Genomic DNA, 15,649 nt, shown 5'->3' with positions numbered 1-15,649 from the left:
GGTAGGGAGTGGAACGGACACATGCATACAGCACTTTTAAAAAAAATGCTTCCTCATCAAATTGGGACTATATGCACATGGAAGCTGCCTTGTAGCAAACTTTGTGGATCAGGGCACTCAAATTCTTTGGCTTAGGAGCACAGAATTGAAACAGCAGCAAAAAATAAATAAAAATGATAACCTATTCTAGAATATTAACTAAAAACCTCTGCCAACAAGAAATAATGTTAGGTGGCAAAGACCTTTCAACCAAGTTCAGACTTCAGGTATAACTTAATTAGCCTCCCCTTCAAAAAGGAAGGAAACAGAAAACCTATGATAATTTAAACTCCCCCTTCTTCTCAAAAATGAGTAAGTAAAGATCAGGGCAATACTCCCATCCGTAGACGCATGTATCTCCCTATCCACAATTCACAAGTGACATCTGTCACTCCCATCTATCATGGAAGCAACAGGTCTTATAACCTTCCTGAAATCCAAAAAAACATATTGATCTCTACAGTATCTTCCCTAACAGGTTGCCTTCCTTCCTTTCAAAAGTGGTCAGATGATACAAAATTGGTACTGTGCATAAAGCTAGCAAAAAAACAAACAAAAAACTTGTCCAATTTCCAGCTCCAAGTCATCTTCCATTTAGGGTATGGGTTGGTTTGAAAAGCTTTTAGAGCACATAAATCTCAATCCTCCTAATTTGGGTGAACACTAGCCAGCATTTCCAAAGTAGTAACTTGTTATAATTTACATGAAAGTACTGATTCAGCCACTTATATCCTGTGAATCTGGAGCCTATTCCCTTGCTTGGCCAACTTTTTGATCTAGTATGGAATTCTGGTCAAGTACCTAAGTGTGATAACTGTAGCAATGAAAACTGCAAAGACTTCCAGCCTTATGTGCAATTCTTATAATTCTTCCAGCATTATGTGCATAAATGGATGTTTTCATATTGCAACCCATGTTTGCAATATTGCCTGTTTGGCCAGTTTGCTCAAAATAAACCAATCAAAAGAATTTTGAGGACAGCACGATCCTGAATATTTCATATTAGCCACATTTTATTGATTCTAATAGTGTTGAATCATTTTGGGGGGAAAACTATTTTTAGAGTTGCTACCAAAATTCTGCCTCCAGTGAAATTCAAAGTGACTTTGGAGGTTCCTCCAAGATATTGAGAGAAGCAAATAACTAGTGAAATGTCTCAGGCTGCAGGTGACATCTTTTGACAAGCTAAAGGTGTGTGTCCTACAATGAAATTCAAAGTGAATTTGGGGGTTTCTCCTCTTAAGCAAACTTAAGCGGCCAAACTGGTCAACGGTTTCAAGGGAAACCAAAATGTCTGTCAATTCACACCCCTAAATGATGGCATATTGACAAATTACTCTTTATTATGATATAATTTTGAAGAACTGCCATTGCCACTAATGTCCTCTCCACCTTCTTTTTGACCTGCAGATTCCACAGGCCATAGAGGTTTTCTTCTGAGAAGAATTTGTCTACTTTTTTGATACCACTACTGAACATGCATCAGGGAAAGGATGAAGGTCTTTCCTTGAGGTTCAGTCTATGACAAGCTGATGTTTCGCGTTCAAGAAGGGACTCTGCAGATTCGGTCTCTGCAGCACACACTTAAAAGGGAGCAGCTAGCAGAGGATGGACTTCGCCTCGGAGCTACAACAACACCTGCTGGGTGGGAGGATTAGCTGGAAATGACTGAAGTCGAGCTCATCAAAAAGGAACCCATTGCTCTCCTTTGTTACTTGTTATTAAACTGTATTGCAGCATATCTTGGGAAAGGAGATGTTGTGCATGTACAGGCTTTTTTACCATTCCAAGGCCTCTGACATAAAGGACATGGTGCACATCATCATTCAGTATTATCATGGTGACAAGACATCTGGAACTTATCACAATTAGTTTGTATAAAACACTTAATTTCATGTTATACAAATTGATTTACTATATTATGGTTTCTTTCCCTTTTTTATATATGTCTAACAAAACACAGCTGCGGCATTTTTTTGGGGGGGGGCTCCTGTTATTCTTATTTTCTTTAATTAAATGATTACTTACTGCAGAAAACAGATCCAGTTTTCCATGTTTGGTGGTATTTAGCAGGGGAGAGGGGAACTTAGAAGAAAAGATCTTATCTCAGTTTCCTCCCATCTTTCACAGATTCTATGATTACTGCTGGGATAGCTCAGTCAGTAAAGCATGAGACTCTTAATTTGGGGTCGTGGGTTTGAGCCCCGCTTTGGGGCAATAGATTCCTGCATTGCAGCAGGTTAGATGATCCCCGTGGTCCTTTCCAACTCTACAATTCTAAGTAGATTTCTCTAAAATGAAGACTTCCTGGAAGAGGATCTCAGGCTACATAAAGAAGTGCCCCAATACGGGATGGCACTGGTGCAATTTGTAGCTACTGGGGGAAAAAATCCTTCCTTTAGTACTTTTATATCTCACTTTCCATCATGGAATACAAAACAGTGTACAGTAGTACCTCGGGTTAAATACGCTTCAGGTTACATACGCTTCAGGTTACAGACTCCGCTAACCCAGAAATAGTGCTTCAGGTTAAGAATTTTGCTTCAGGATGAGAACAGAAATCGTGCTCTGGCGGCACGGCAGCAGCGGGAGGCCCCATTAGCTAAAGTGGTGCTTCAGGTTAAGAACAGTTTCAGGTTAAGTACGGACCTCCGGAATGAATTAAGTACTTAACCCGAGGTACCACTGTAAACTGAGTTGAACTCACTTATGGAATTGAGCTCTGTTGCACAAAGCAGTCGGGAATCACTGACATGCATCCCACTTCTATATGCATTTGTGGATGTGGCAGGGGTGCAGCAATTGCCACGCCACATTCCAAGTCCTTGTGCGCTGACTAATGATGCCTCGGAGCAGATTCATCTAGTCACATACAACAACCCAGCCAGAAACGAATTGAACCTAGTAATTTTTCTATGTGCTTGAGACCACAAAAACAGCTGATCAGCCGCAATACATTACCAGTTGGCCTGAGTTAAGGCATGAAGAATAAGCCACAGGGGGGGAAATTTGATACAACATATTGTAAAATCATACCATTTACTGAATTAATCTACTGGAATAATTTTATTTGACTCTCTGCTACTCACCCTTGAGGACAAGTGTTCAACTAAATAACTATGTTGGTCTTTATGTGCACGAGTAATTCCCTTCCCTAATAATGTGATTGATGGCCAATCATTCCTTTTAAAAACAACGGATTTTATGGTGCATTTAAGTGCCTGCTGAACAGTTCTGTTTTCCTTCCACACAATTTATTTTAATTGGGAGCACTGCAGTGCAAAAATAAATGAATAATAATAATAAAAATCCCTACAGGATACTATGTATTGAAATCACAGCCGACAAAATCCTTTTGATGTATTAATGATGGATCTTCCCAATTCATGGCTTGTTACAAAGTGTAAAAACAACAGTCTCCTCAAAAAACAACAACCCTGAACATTTAAAGATTGAGCACAGTATCATGGACACGGAGAACTACTGGGCCGTATGCTGTAGCCACACTTGCACAACAGAACTTCCTCTCCCTCTCCCCTGCACACCCTCAAACTTGGGACCAGAAGATCCCACAACTCTCACTGCAACAGTGGATAGTTTTCTCTGTCACTGCCCTTTCCTGGGTCTAGTCATGTGTTTCGAGATTTTGTAAAAATGTAAAGTTTAATAACTTAAGCCAAATCACTCACGTTCTCATGCAAACACAACGGCGTGCATGGCCTAATAGATAGTTGATGCTGTCAGCTTAGACAGTGCCAGGCAGCTTTTGAGTAGGAAGAAGAGGGTCTGCATTTCGTCTCTCGCCATCTCGAACAGGCACAAACAGCTCCGCAGGTTAGATGTAGGTTTCGTCCCTCATACTCTTGTGAACACAAGTATATTTCCAAATGTGGACTGCTCAAGAAGTGAAGGAAGTATACAATGTATATTATTATAATTCACATAAATGAGAGAAAGTGTGTTTTCAAAAAATAGCAAATTCACTTGTACATCTTGTCAGTTCCAAGACGTACTCTCCAGTAAATCAATTAGGTTGGTAAGAATAAAATCTCACGAGGACCACCTAGTGAGGATAAGAAGCAACTGCATATAAGAGGACAGCATTTTCCAATGAACAGGAAAAAAAATCACATAAAGATCTATCTCACAAGTTAGAGAAGTGGACTGTTAGCTGATCAAAGAATTCTTAGTTGGTTTATCATCAGCCTTGGAAAAGATTAATACTTTTACATCTGAATAAATGAAAGCTATCATTCAATATTTGAAAGAAAAGCAATACTTAATGTTGGCTGTTTGCTATTACAGTTAATGCATCAGAACTAAAATAGCCTCCAGCTTGAGGACAAAATCACCCACCTCCACCTAAACTCAAGAGCTGCTGTTGACACAGTAGCTGTTAAGATGCCCAATTTTGTCAGTTTGTAGGGTCAGTTTGTTTTGATTTCGGAGGATGAGGACAAGACGTTTGCAGCTGGGCAGGGCACAGTGCTACATGCTCTCTCAACCTACTACATGCTCATTCATGTCAGCCATGGAGGGTTGGTTGGGTGAATCCAGGGTGTAGGTAAGTTTTTGTTGCATTTCAAGTCGTCACCGCTGCCTCGAAGGTGTTGGTTTGGCTGCTCCTTAAAAAAATGCCAGAGCCAGAGGTTGATGCCAACTACTGCCCCATCACAAATGCAACTTTTCTGGGCAAGGGATAGTGGGGTTGTGGTTCAGCTGCAGATGATTTTGGATAAAATTGATTGCCTTCACCCATTGTTGTCTAGGTTCAGGTCCAGTCTGGGGCTTGGTCACTCTTACGAATGGCATTCTTGGAGAGGAACAAGGGCAATGTGACCCTGTTGATTCTACAGAATATCTCACTGTGTTTTTATATATATATAGAGAGAGAGCGCATTTGCCCAGGGTTTAGTTCAAGAGAGTAATATTGAGTGACTGTATCTCAGCCCCTGAACCCACTTTGATGGAATTACAGGACATACTTTCCCCCAATGCATATAATACGTATATAAACCACAGGGGATTGTAAAACGAAGACTGGGTGCAAGGTGACCCCAATATGCTGACAACACAGAACTGTATGTGTCTGCAAAATCTGAATCAGGAGCAGTCCTAAATCAGTTCCTGGGTGCAGTCCTGAGACCTAAAAAACTACAAATGAAGACGGAGACAAGGTAGGGAACATATGGATGGGCAGTTACCAGGTAACTGGGAGCAGGTACATAGATCTATCACTGTGGTCACTGTGACCTCAACAGCTTGGAGTACCCATTACCATTTCCATTTAGTGCCACCAACAACTGTTCCTAGACAGTGATAGCCCTGCCGCGGGAGTCCATATATTGCTAACCTCACAATGTAATGTGCTGTGTATGGGCTACTGTTTGGAAGCTGCACGTAGTGCAAGGCATAGCTGCTAGGGTGCTTATTGGTACACCTGACTTTACACATATCACACCAGCGTTGAAGATACAAAGTGGATGCCTATTAGCTACCAAACAAAGTTCAAGGTTTTGTGGTGCACATTTACAATACAATCTGGGAGGGAGAAGGATATCTAGGAGACTGCCTCTGCCAGTACAAAGATCTTTAATATTTAATATTTAATGCTGGCTATTCTATGACCAGCAGAGTGTCATGTGTTAACACTGTGGAAGCAAGCCTTCTGTGTGATATCACACCTTTGAAATGCCCTCTCTTTAGTAATTTGTAAGGTAGAGACCCTAAAAAGGTAAAGGTACCCCTGCCCGTACGGGCCAGTCTTGACAGACTCTAGGGTTGTGCACCCATCTCACTAAAGAGGCCGGGGGCCAGCGCTGTCCGGAGACACTTCCGGGTCACGTGGCCAGCATGACATCGCTGCTCTGGCGAGCCAGAGCCGCACACGGAAACGCCGTTTACCTTCCCGCTAGTAAGCAGTCCCTATTTATCTACTTGCACCCGAGGGTGCTTTCGAACTGCTAGGTTGGCAGACGCTGGGACCGAACAATGGGAGCGCACCCCGCCGCGGGGATTCGAACCGCTGACCTTTCGATCGGCAAGCCCTAGGCGCTGAGGCTTTTACCCACAGCGCCACCCGCGTCCCTAGGTAGAGACCCTAATGACCTTTAAATGCCTCTTAAAATCTTGTATGTTTACCCAAGGTTTCTTGGAGTCCAACTCTTAATGTGGGAGGGGGGGTCATGCACTGCTCAGCTGTTCATTTTTAGGAAATACTGTTTTCATGCAAACCACTTAAGAGATTTTGACAATATTAAGCAGTAGAATTTAAAAAAATAAATAACCCTAAATAAACACGGGAGAAGATACGGTTAGAATCTCCAAAAGCAAATTAGGATTCTGTAAAATTCAGTATGTGGAATATTTATATTCTATAGCAGTGGCTCCCAAGTAGCTACATACGTTGACTACCTGTTTTTCAAAAGCCAAGCCACAGACCCCCTACTTTTGGGAATTTTGATATATCTATGGTAGTTTTTGCTATGTGAATGGTGCTTCCATGGAGCACCAACTGTGAACCTTTATTCTATAGAACTGCAGTAAATGAGGTGTATGTGGATTCCTTTTTATCACTGGCTCAAGGTGGTGGAAAAATGGTAACGGTTTGCTTCTACTGATATTTTGCAGAATCTATTTTAATGTTCTAAAATGCACATTTTTGTAATTTTAAATATACATTCCCAAAACAGTTAAAGAACACATTTAGAAATGTTTGGGTTATAAGAAATTCCAGCTGGAAGCTAAAATAACTTGGATTAAACTTGCATGAACACCATCTAATTTCTCTTTAACTGCTACAGAATTTCTAATTACAGACTGTATTTTGCAATGCATACATATGATCTCTCCTATTTTCAATAGTAATATGAACTTATCCAAAGACCTAATTTTTTTGCTCATCATATGGGAAGTTTTTTTAAAAAGTACAGTTAATTCTTGGTTTAAGCAGGATTTAATCACAGCTAATTTTAAAGAATTGGCCCCATTCCAGCTAAATTAACTCATGACTAACTTAAGCTGGGCATTGTATTTTAGAAAAATCCCTCGATTGTTGTAATTCCTTTTAGAACACAATTTCTTTTAAAAGCAAAACATCACTTAACATAAAAATACTTTATCTACATAAATTACAATAATGATAAATATCATTTTCATGTAAATTGTTTGCTCTCTATAATTACATCCAATCAACAAGTAGAAAGAAACCCCATTACAGAAATGATGGGTCACTCACATTACCAAAATGCAATACAAACATGTTGTCTCTTTTAACTTGTTGCATTTACATCATAAACCACGTTAGAAGTTTTTATCTTCTACCATAAAGAGTGACTGTAGTCCTTTGCGAACATTAAGCAATTCTTCTTCATGCTGTGAAAAAAAGTCATTAAGTTAGGTTTTATTTCTTTTAAAATATTTTAACAAAAGAACTTTGTTTTAAAGTAATGTACAATGAAGATATAATTTTATTTTTACCATTTCCTTAAGGAATTTTTCTTGGAGCCCCTTCATGTCATCTTTCATTAGCTGCATCTAAAATAAAACCAAAAATTTGGTGTATTTTCACTTTTTAATTTCGACTAAAGCTGCAGAAGCTGAGTCTCCTTTGAGACTCTTGAGAGTCCCATGGACTGCAAGAAGATCAAACGCATCCATTCTTAAGGAAATCAGCCCTGAGTGCTCACTGGAAGGACAGATCGTGAAGCTGAGGCTCCAATACTTTGGCCACCTCATGAGAAGAGAAGACTCCCTGGAAAAGACCCTGATGTTGGGAAAGATGGAGGGCACAAGGAGAAGGGGACGACAGAGGACGAGATGGTTGGACAGTGTTCTCGAAGCTACAAACATGAGTCTGACCAAACTGCGGGAGGCAGTGGAAGACAGGAGTGCCTGGCGTGCTCTGGTCCATGGGGTCACGAAGAGTCGGACACGACTAAACGACTAAACAACAACAAAGCTGCAGAAAGCAAAGTCAAACCAAATGACTCTATAGTTTTTCTGAAATTCTTAGAGCTTCTGTGCTGAGACAGCACAGCTGGAAGATTGCCACTTGCCAGGCAACTAAGGCATCAGAAGTCCCAAGCCGTCTTCTTGCAGTTTCAAAATAGGTTCTCTCATTCTCATTTGCCTTTCTGTGGCCCTCCATGCACATCAGTTAAACGATGAGTGGAGAACCTTTGGTCCCCCAGATGCTTTCTGGGACTCAGCAACACCTGGAGTGCCAGAGGTTCCCCACACCTAATATCAAACATCAGAATTAAACTAGGAAGCAAGCATCACTGTTAGCAAAGGTTTCTATAAGAAAATTACCCAGAAGAGGCCACCTACCATGTTTCACTGTTGTGGGTGTCTGCAAGGCTAAGTTAGCTTGTCTGCTGACTGGTAGCAAGCAAGTGAATCATGCAGACCCAACACAGAGGTGGGTCATAATCTCTGCTGCAACTCTTTTTCAGAATGATTCAGAACTCCAAACACGTGGTAGAACTGGGGCAGAATTATTTGCTGCCAGCAGAGATTCATTGAAAGGAAGCAAAGCCAAAGCCACAAGTCACACAGGGAGCTACTTTTGTGGATGCATATACTGGTCTCACAAATGCCTTTAATTACTTAATGAGCCACGTACCAGTTGCACCCTTCTAAACAACAGGGGGAGGCAGATGTCAGTGCTCCTGCTCAACTGCACTATCTCTGGAAATATGAGAAGCAGGAGCCTGGGGAAGGTTTCATGTCATAATAGCAGAGTAGGTGTTATAGGGGTGTTCCAGACATTATGTTTTTAACAGGTACTAGCAAAATTCAACACAACACATTCTTGGCAACTGTCTTGAAAGACAATGAAGTGCACTTCTGGGGGCAAAGTTGTGGCTGCAGAGAATGGTAACTTGTAACAACTGCCTCCTGTGTTGTTTTTGCTGTGTTAATAGCACTGAAGTGACCCCCCCCCCCCCCGGTAAGCAAGCCCAGGCAATGTGCATGGAGGTCCTGGGCTGCCCAGATGACAAGATCTCTCTCAGCCTCGCTGATGTGGTCCAAAAGAAAGCAGAGCAATACATTTGGCACCAGCTTGGCTGCTGGCTTACAAGACACCATTCAACCATCTTAGGGACTCCACTCCAGGTTTATGCAGGCTTTATTCCCTTTCTCAAACATGTCCTGCAGGACAGTTTGTATGGATTTTTCCTTGGGGGGGTCACTCCAGAAATCTTTCTCACAGATAAGTATATCCACAAGGTAGCGGAGGTTTAGGCTCAGAGTTTCCCTTCTCCTAGATGGGCTACCTTTCCAGTTTGACCATTTCCAGTCTGCCCATTTCCCTCTACAGCATGTTCAGAAACTGCCTTCTTGATCATTTGGCTCACTATTGATCTCATCCACTCAATCCACCAGAGCCTGTCTTCAAATGCAGGGAAGTCTCTAACTCATTGAGGGTTTGAGATGCATTGGCTTAGCTGGCCAGTCAAAACCATTTCCTGGGATGTGGCCACTGTTGCATGCTGACAGCTTCTAGGAGCCACAGGTGAGGGCTTAGCAAAACAAACACATGTATACAGTGGTACCTCGGGTTAAGAACTTAATTCGTTCTGGAGGTCTGTTCTTAACCTGAAACTGTTCTTAACCTGAAGCACCACTTTAGCTAATGGGGCCTCCTGCTCCCACCGTGTGATTTCTGTTCTCATCCTGAAGCAAAGTTCTTAACCCGAGGTACTATTTCTGGGTTAGCGGAGTCTGTAACCTGAAGTGTATGTAACCCGAGATACCACTGTCAAGCAGGAGGAGGTAATATACATAACCAGGGAGCTGAGCCTGTCCTCAGCTACCTGTTGCATTTACTACCTGCAGAAAACACATGATTTATTCAGTCAACTCAGACTGCTGTACTGGTACACCAATTCTCAGGAAAGGTCTAGAATTCATATTTACGACATCACCCAATTAGCTACTATTGAAATTGGTCCTTAATTTATTTTACTTAATTCTATTTTTTAAAAATAGATTTAGGCCCCCTTTAAGGCAGCATATGAACCACTTTCTAAAAACAATGGAGACACAAGATTACTACTGGAAGGAGAACTCCACCATGAGAGGGCTTTGTATTTTTCATATGCATTGAGTCTTGTTGGGTATATCTTTTGGGATGTTTATAGTCAGGCATTAAAAGCGGTACACTGTAACTGCTTCCCTTCTGTCAAGCAGGAGGAGAAATTACATACCTCAGATGTAAAAATGCTTTCCTCAACGTCAGCAGTATGGTACATGTTCTTTTCGAATGAAGTTTTAAGATTCTGAAATCTAAGAGAATATAGATCAAAAGACAATTTAAGTATCTTTGCTTTGACACAGGGGAAAAACTTGTCCTCACAAGCACCATGTACTCCTGTGTAACATTAAAAGTAGTTGCAACAACAAAGATGCAGTGCGCTGTTGTGCTCCAATAATAAGAAAGCACACTAACCTCTGTTGCTCATTTTTCTTGTAAGTACTAAATGTTTCAAAATGCTTCTTTGAAAAGTTCTGCAAGTAAAATAAAATAAAAATCAGTATAAGAAATCCTTTCTTTCACATGTGAAACAAGCCTTGCTTTTTTTACTTATTTTGGCTCTTACTATTAAAATCTGTTGTTTTAACACTATACTATGTTGCTAATTGTGGGGAGCAGGTGGCGCAGTGGGTTAAACCACAGAGCCTAGGGCTTGCTGATCAGAAGGTTGGCGGTTCGAATCCGCATGACAGGGTGAGCTCCAGTTGTTCGGTCCCAGCTCCTGCCAACCTAGCAGTTCGAAAGCGCATCAAAGTGCAAGTAAATAAATAGGTACCACTCCAGCGGGAAGGTAAACGGTGTTTCCGTGCGCTGCTCTGGTCACATGACCCGGAAGCTGTCTGTGGACAAACGGCAGCTCTCTCGGCCTATAGAGCGAGATGAGCACGCAACCCCAGAGTCATCTGCAACTGGACCTAACGGTCAGGGGGTACCTTCACCTATACCTAAGACCTGGGGAAAGGCCTGTAATAAAGTGATAGCCTGCTGGTAGCAAATGTTCATTCACGAGCACTGAAAAGAGTAAACTATTAGAATGTACGGTGACCATTCTATGAATGAAAAGAGGATCAGCTAGGCATGACAATTGTGATTAATCTCGAACTGTTTTTTAGACAGAAGAAAGCAGATATTGGGAGACATTTAATGAATAGGAACATTAGTCAAAGTCTTAATAAAGACACTGACAAATTATTATATGTAATTACATAAAATCATCAAGAGGGTTGATCTGAAAGCTAAAAGATTTTGATTGGTTCTGGATGATGACATTGAGTGGCAAATGCTAAGATTGCTGCGATCCTTTAAGCAGTGAATGGAAATAATGTGTATAATCTGGAAGTGTGCAAGAGAAATTGCTTTGGCTGCGGTCCTTTGCAGCCTCCTAATCTTTGAGACTGTCCCTATGCTCATTTGTATTTCAATAAAGTGCTATCTTCTTACTTGGAGCCTGCATCTTTTTCTGTTAGGCTTCTGGGAGGGATACCTCCAGTCTAGGAACCCCCTTTAAATTTCTCCATGTTCATAAGTACTTTTAAATGCCCTACATTCAAATCTCAGCAAATAATTCAAGTAGTTTAATATTTCTGTGAGTAGAAACACCTACTGAGAAGTCTTTCTCCATATTTCTCAAAGCCTGTGAATCTTTTTCAAAACATTCAAGCTCTTTCATGAGACAGGAATGAAGATGTTCCAGCTGTTTGGTCCTGCAAAAATACAAAGAAAAAGAAAAATACACAATACATGCAACAGAACATTCATTTTTGAGCAATTATTCAATACACACCTGCACTTATGTAACTCACTACTCATTGCATCCAAATGCTGGTGAGTTGTTTTCAATGACTGCTTTGTAAAATTGTCCATTCTCTTTGAGCGGCTCTAAAAACAGAAGAGAAAACAAAAATTATGTCCTGTCAATTCCCACCCCTTCCATATAAGAATCACACACCATTCCTCCTGAAAGGTTTCCCAAAACGATGCTTTAAAAACCAGAACTCTGAAAAAAATATACTCCAGCTGCCATTTTAAAAGATTGCATGAAAGTGAAGTGACAGATTTATCCCCTGGAAGCATTTCATAAGCAATGACAAGCACATGGAAGGCCAGAATATTCTGTACTAGAACACAATGAATTCTCTTTTCTCTCTTTACCCTGGCCTTTGACATCTGAGATATGCCTTTTCAGAGCCTATCCTACTCCTGTGATTGTAATCTGCATTAACTGTTTGAATTTTAAATTGTTGGAACCTGCTCGGTCACCTGCTGGTGAAGGGCAGGTAACAAATTTAGTAACAACAATTCTGCTTACCCTCTTTGGTGGGTGGCATGGCGGCATCCCACTGCACCCAGCCACCTCAGCCAGATCCCCAGGAAGCAGTTAGAAGCTCTCCCACTGGCCGGAGGAAAGGTAGAATTGAATCCAGTTGTAGATTGGCCAATAGCAGCTAGACCAAGAGGCGGGCACTCTGAGGGGCGGGCCTGACTGAGTCTGTCATAGGAATTCCCTCAAGGCTGCTCCCAGGGTATTTAAAGAGTGCAGCCTCCATGCCTGGCACTATGGTCTTTAGTTAAACTGCATCCTACCCACCATGGGGGTAATACTATTTTGAGCTTGCTATGGATTACGATCGGTTGCTGTATTCGGGGCTGGGGGGGGGGTTGTCCTTCAGGTCAATTGGCTGACCTGGGGGTTTCGCCTACCTCATAGCAATTGTCACAACTTGGGCGGATAAGGCATTCAGTTAAGCCTTAGTTATTGGTTCAAAGGGATATTGTAAGCCTTCTGCCTACCCCATCAAGGGAATGGGGTATACTGTTAAAGGGATCCTGGAGGAGGTGCTCCTGTCAAGATGCCCATTCGGGGGCTAGGGCCACTGCACTCCTCAAAAGGCAGTCATCAACCTATTTAATGAATGTCATAGGGCTCCCTCACCAACGATTTACCCCTGAGGAGAATCAACCAACAGGCAGGATTTGGCCTGAGCTAAAGCCACTTACATATGTAATCAATAAAGCTGTGGCCGGATGTGAACCAAAACGATTGTTGTCACAAGTGGTCATTTAACACTGCTGCAGGGTGGTGGATCACAGTGCCTGGGCACGCAACAATAATGATATTTACAGAGGACTTCTTGGAGAGCAGGATAACTTCTGCTGTTATCTGGAATATCCCCATTTGTAATCAAAAGCAACCCCCAAGTCTATATGTAACCTTCTTCTTAACAAGACTAAATATTCTACCAATAAAAGGTGTGCGATATTAGGGATAAATAAAAAAGACTTGCCTGTGTTTTCCTGGCAAACTCCTTGCAAACCTTCTGACACATCATCCCTACACTTGAACTGTCAGCACCCCAGATTTCTCCATCAAATGTAGACGCATCATTGATGGACAAAGGAGACATGCTCTCAGAAACTAAAAAATAAAAAGATTTATGTATCATGATTCAGATGCCATCTATTATATACTGCTATCACTATGGATGCACTTCCTAAGATATATGGTGCTTATTCAAATAACTTCAATGACTGCCCCTCCCCATATGAACTGATTTAGACCCTGCAATCATAATCTGAGGCCCTTCTATGTGTGTCTACTCCATGAGAGGTCTGGAGGGTGGCAACATGAAGATGGGCCTTTTCTGCAGTGATTCCTCAGTTGTAGACCCTGGGAGGCTCACCTGACGCATTCATTGCATATTTTCAGGCATCAGGCAAAAACTTTCCTGTATAACCAGGCCTTTGGCTTTTAACCACCTGTGGCCTTTCAGATGTGGATCTTTCTTAATGTATTTGCTTTCTCCTTTGGTTATAATGTATCTATGTGGGTATTTTTGTTTGTGTGGTTGGTTGTAAGTTTCTTTGGACTGCCCTGGGCAAAATAAAGTGACTAACAAAATAAGTAAATAAATAAAATCTTAACTAACAGCAACCTAAACACTCTTTCACATACAGCAATTTATTGGTATACGCATATACGCTACATGATAAAGTGTAAAGATCGTGCAAATGTTAGATTGTTACATTGTTAGAAATGTTACATTAATGACCTCAATGCATGGTGCCATACATATCAATCCAAGACCTGATCAAGCCCAGACCTGCTTAGCTTCAATGTTACTCTAAGCCAATTTTGTTAACAAATCCCCATTTTGGAAACATGTTGCCAATCGTGACTTTCCAACATATGTATGAAATAGATGGGTATGTTACCATCACACATAGCAGCAAGTTTTCCCCTTTATATTCATACAGAAAAACAATCATATGAATGGCATCCAATAGAGCCCGTTTAGAAGTTCAAAGAAGTAGAGGGAAAAAAGCTAATACTGTTATGCTCTTCAACAAAATTTGCTGGGAAATTCAAATGATCAATTTGTATTTGCAGAAGATGTTGTTCCGCCTTTCATCATAAGGTGGCACTGTATATCAGAAGCATTTGACAAAGACTTGGACTTCTAATTCTAAAGTATTCCTCTTGCAAGAAGAGGAGTGTGTGTTTGATGAAACTGACTTTTGCAACAATTCTTTAATCTTGCAGTAAGCCATTCTTAGGTTTTCATTTTGAATTGTAACAATTCACTATGTATTACGATAACCACAGCTGTGAGTGTAATCTATGTATCTCACATGATGCTATGATGTAAAAATGCAAAATTACAAGGGTATTTTGAAAATATATATCTTAAGAACACATGCACTGCAACAGCGATGGTCAGAGCAAGATAGAGTTACAAGCACCTATATAGTTTCTAACACTCCCTGTCAAATAAGGAGGAGGCACTTAATTCACAGTAAGTTTCTTCCCTATTAACAGAATCCAGTTGGGATTCCATAACTACTTTACGAATACCCAAGGCCTTAGAACTTCCAGTCCCCCCCTTCTATTTCAACTGAATAAAACTGCTTTAGAAACTCTGCCCAGTTTCAGAAGCCATATAGCTGGGTGTGTGGGAGAAATATATGTTCAGAGCCTCCTTGAGCTAATAACTAGTTCAGTGGTTCTTCAGAGCCCAACTTTTATTATTTTACTTAAATGCCTTTTAATATTACAGATGAAATGACTGAGATGGGAAAGTTGAGATGTGTGTACATTTTACACCATTTCAAAGAGCAACTTCAGTTCCAGCTGACCTTTACAAGTGCTATTATCTGCTTTAAATAACTTTCTAGGGAGCAGCTTTCTTTTTCTTCCCTCTCTTTTAACTCCTTCTTCATCAGAATCACTTTCAGTATCCTCCTGGTACAATCGTTTGAAATTAGTATGTATTGTAGGTCCTAAGACAATATTTAAACATATGTTATAAACCACAGCAATAAAATACAGCATTATATAGTTGTGCTCAATTCAATACCTAAACAGCATGTAAGGGTGTGCATATCACAAGACACAGAAGTGCTACATAATTTATTTCTGCACCTCCTTGGAACTCAAAAAGTTCATTATATTTAGTTTGCCATGAGAAAGGGGGCATATAGCAGTATTCTGACAAGAAAGAAAGTGCCCTCGGGAATAATGCAATGATTTGCAATCATCCACTTAGAAACTTAGCGAGTCCCAATTTTCAA

At 40.9% G+C, this 15,649-nt stretch overlaps 2 protein-coding genes across 8 annotated transcripts in view; one reads left to right on the top strand and one right to left on the bottom strand.

Moving 5' to 3' along the window:
- Positions 1–6,965, top strand: part of PHACTR3 (phosphatase and actin regulator 3) — a 230,127-nt gene extending 223,162 nt beyond the window's left edge. For all 4 annotated transcript variants that reach the window (XM_081196304.1, XM_081196305.1, XM_081196303.1 and 1 more), the window contains 2 exons: positions 1,450–5,756; positions 6,131–6,965. In XM_081196304.1, coding sequence (XP_081052430.1) covers positions 1,450–1,465 — 16 coding nt within the window. In that variant the 3' untranslated portion in view covers positions 1,466–5,756; positions 6,131–6,965. The remainder of the gene's footprint in view (positions 1–1,449; positions 5,757–6,130) is intronic.
- Positions 6,966–7,140: 175 nt separating this feature from the next.
- SYCP2 (synaptonemal complex protein 2) overlaps positions 7,141–15,649 on the bottom strand; it is a 51,890-nt gene continuing 43,381 nt past the window's right edge. For all 4 annotated transcript variants that reach the window (XM_081195970.1, XM_081195973.1, XM_081195971.1 and 1 more), the window contains exons 37-44: positions 15,215–15,358; positions 13,366–13,496; positions 11,865–11,959; positions 11,685–11,784; positions 10,496–10,554; positions 10,254–10,332; positions 7,519–7,575; positions 7,141–7,413 (exon numbers count right to left, since the gene is read on the bottom strand). In XM_081195970.1, coding sequence (XP_081052096.1) covers positions 7,342–7,413; positions 7,519–7,575; positions 10,254–10,332; positions 10,496–10,554; positions 11,685–11,784; positions 11,865–11,959; positions 13,366–13,496; positions 15,215–15,358 — 737 coding nt within the window. In that variant the 3' untranslated portion in view covers positions 7,141–7,341. The remainder of the gene's footprint in view (positions 7,414–7,518; positions 7,576–10,253; positions 10,333–10,495; positions 10,555–11,684; positions 11,785–11,864; positions 11,960–13,365; positions 13,497–15,214; positions 15,359–15,649) is intronic.

The sequence above is a fragment of the Podarcis bocagei genome (assembly GCF_964188305.1).
Source record: "Podarcis bocagei genome assembly, chromosome: 5".
In the NCBI taxonomy this organism is placed as follows: domain Eukaryota; kingdom Metazoa; phylum Chordata; class Lepidosauria; order Squamata; family Lacertidae; genus Podarcis; species Podarcis bocagei.
Note: the sequence above shows the minus strand (reverse complement) of the source record. Positions and strands in the feature narration are given on the sequence as shown.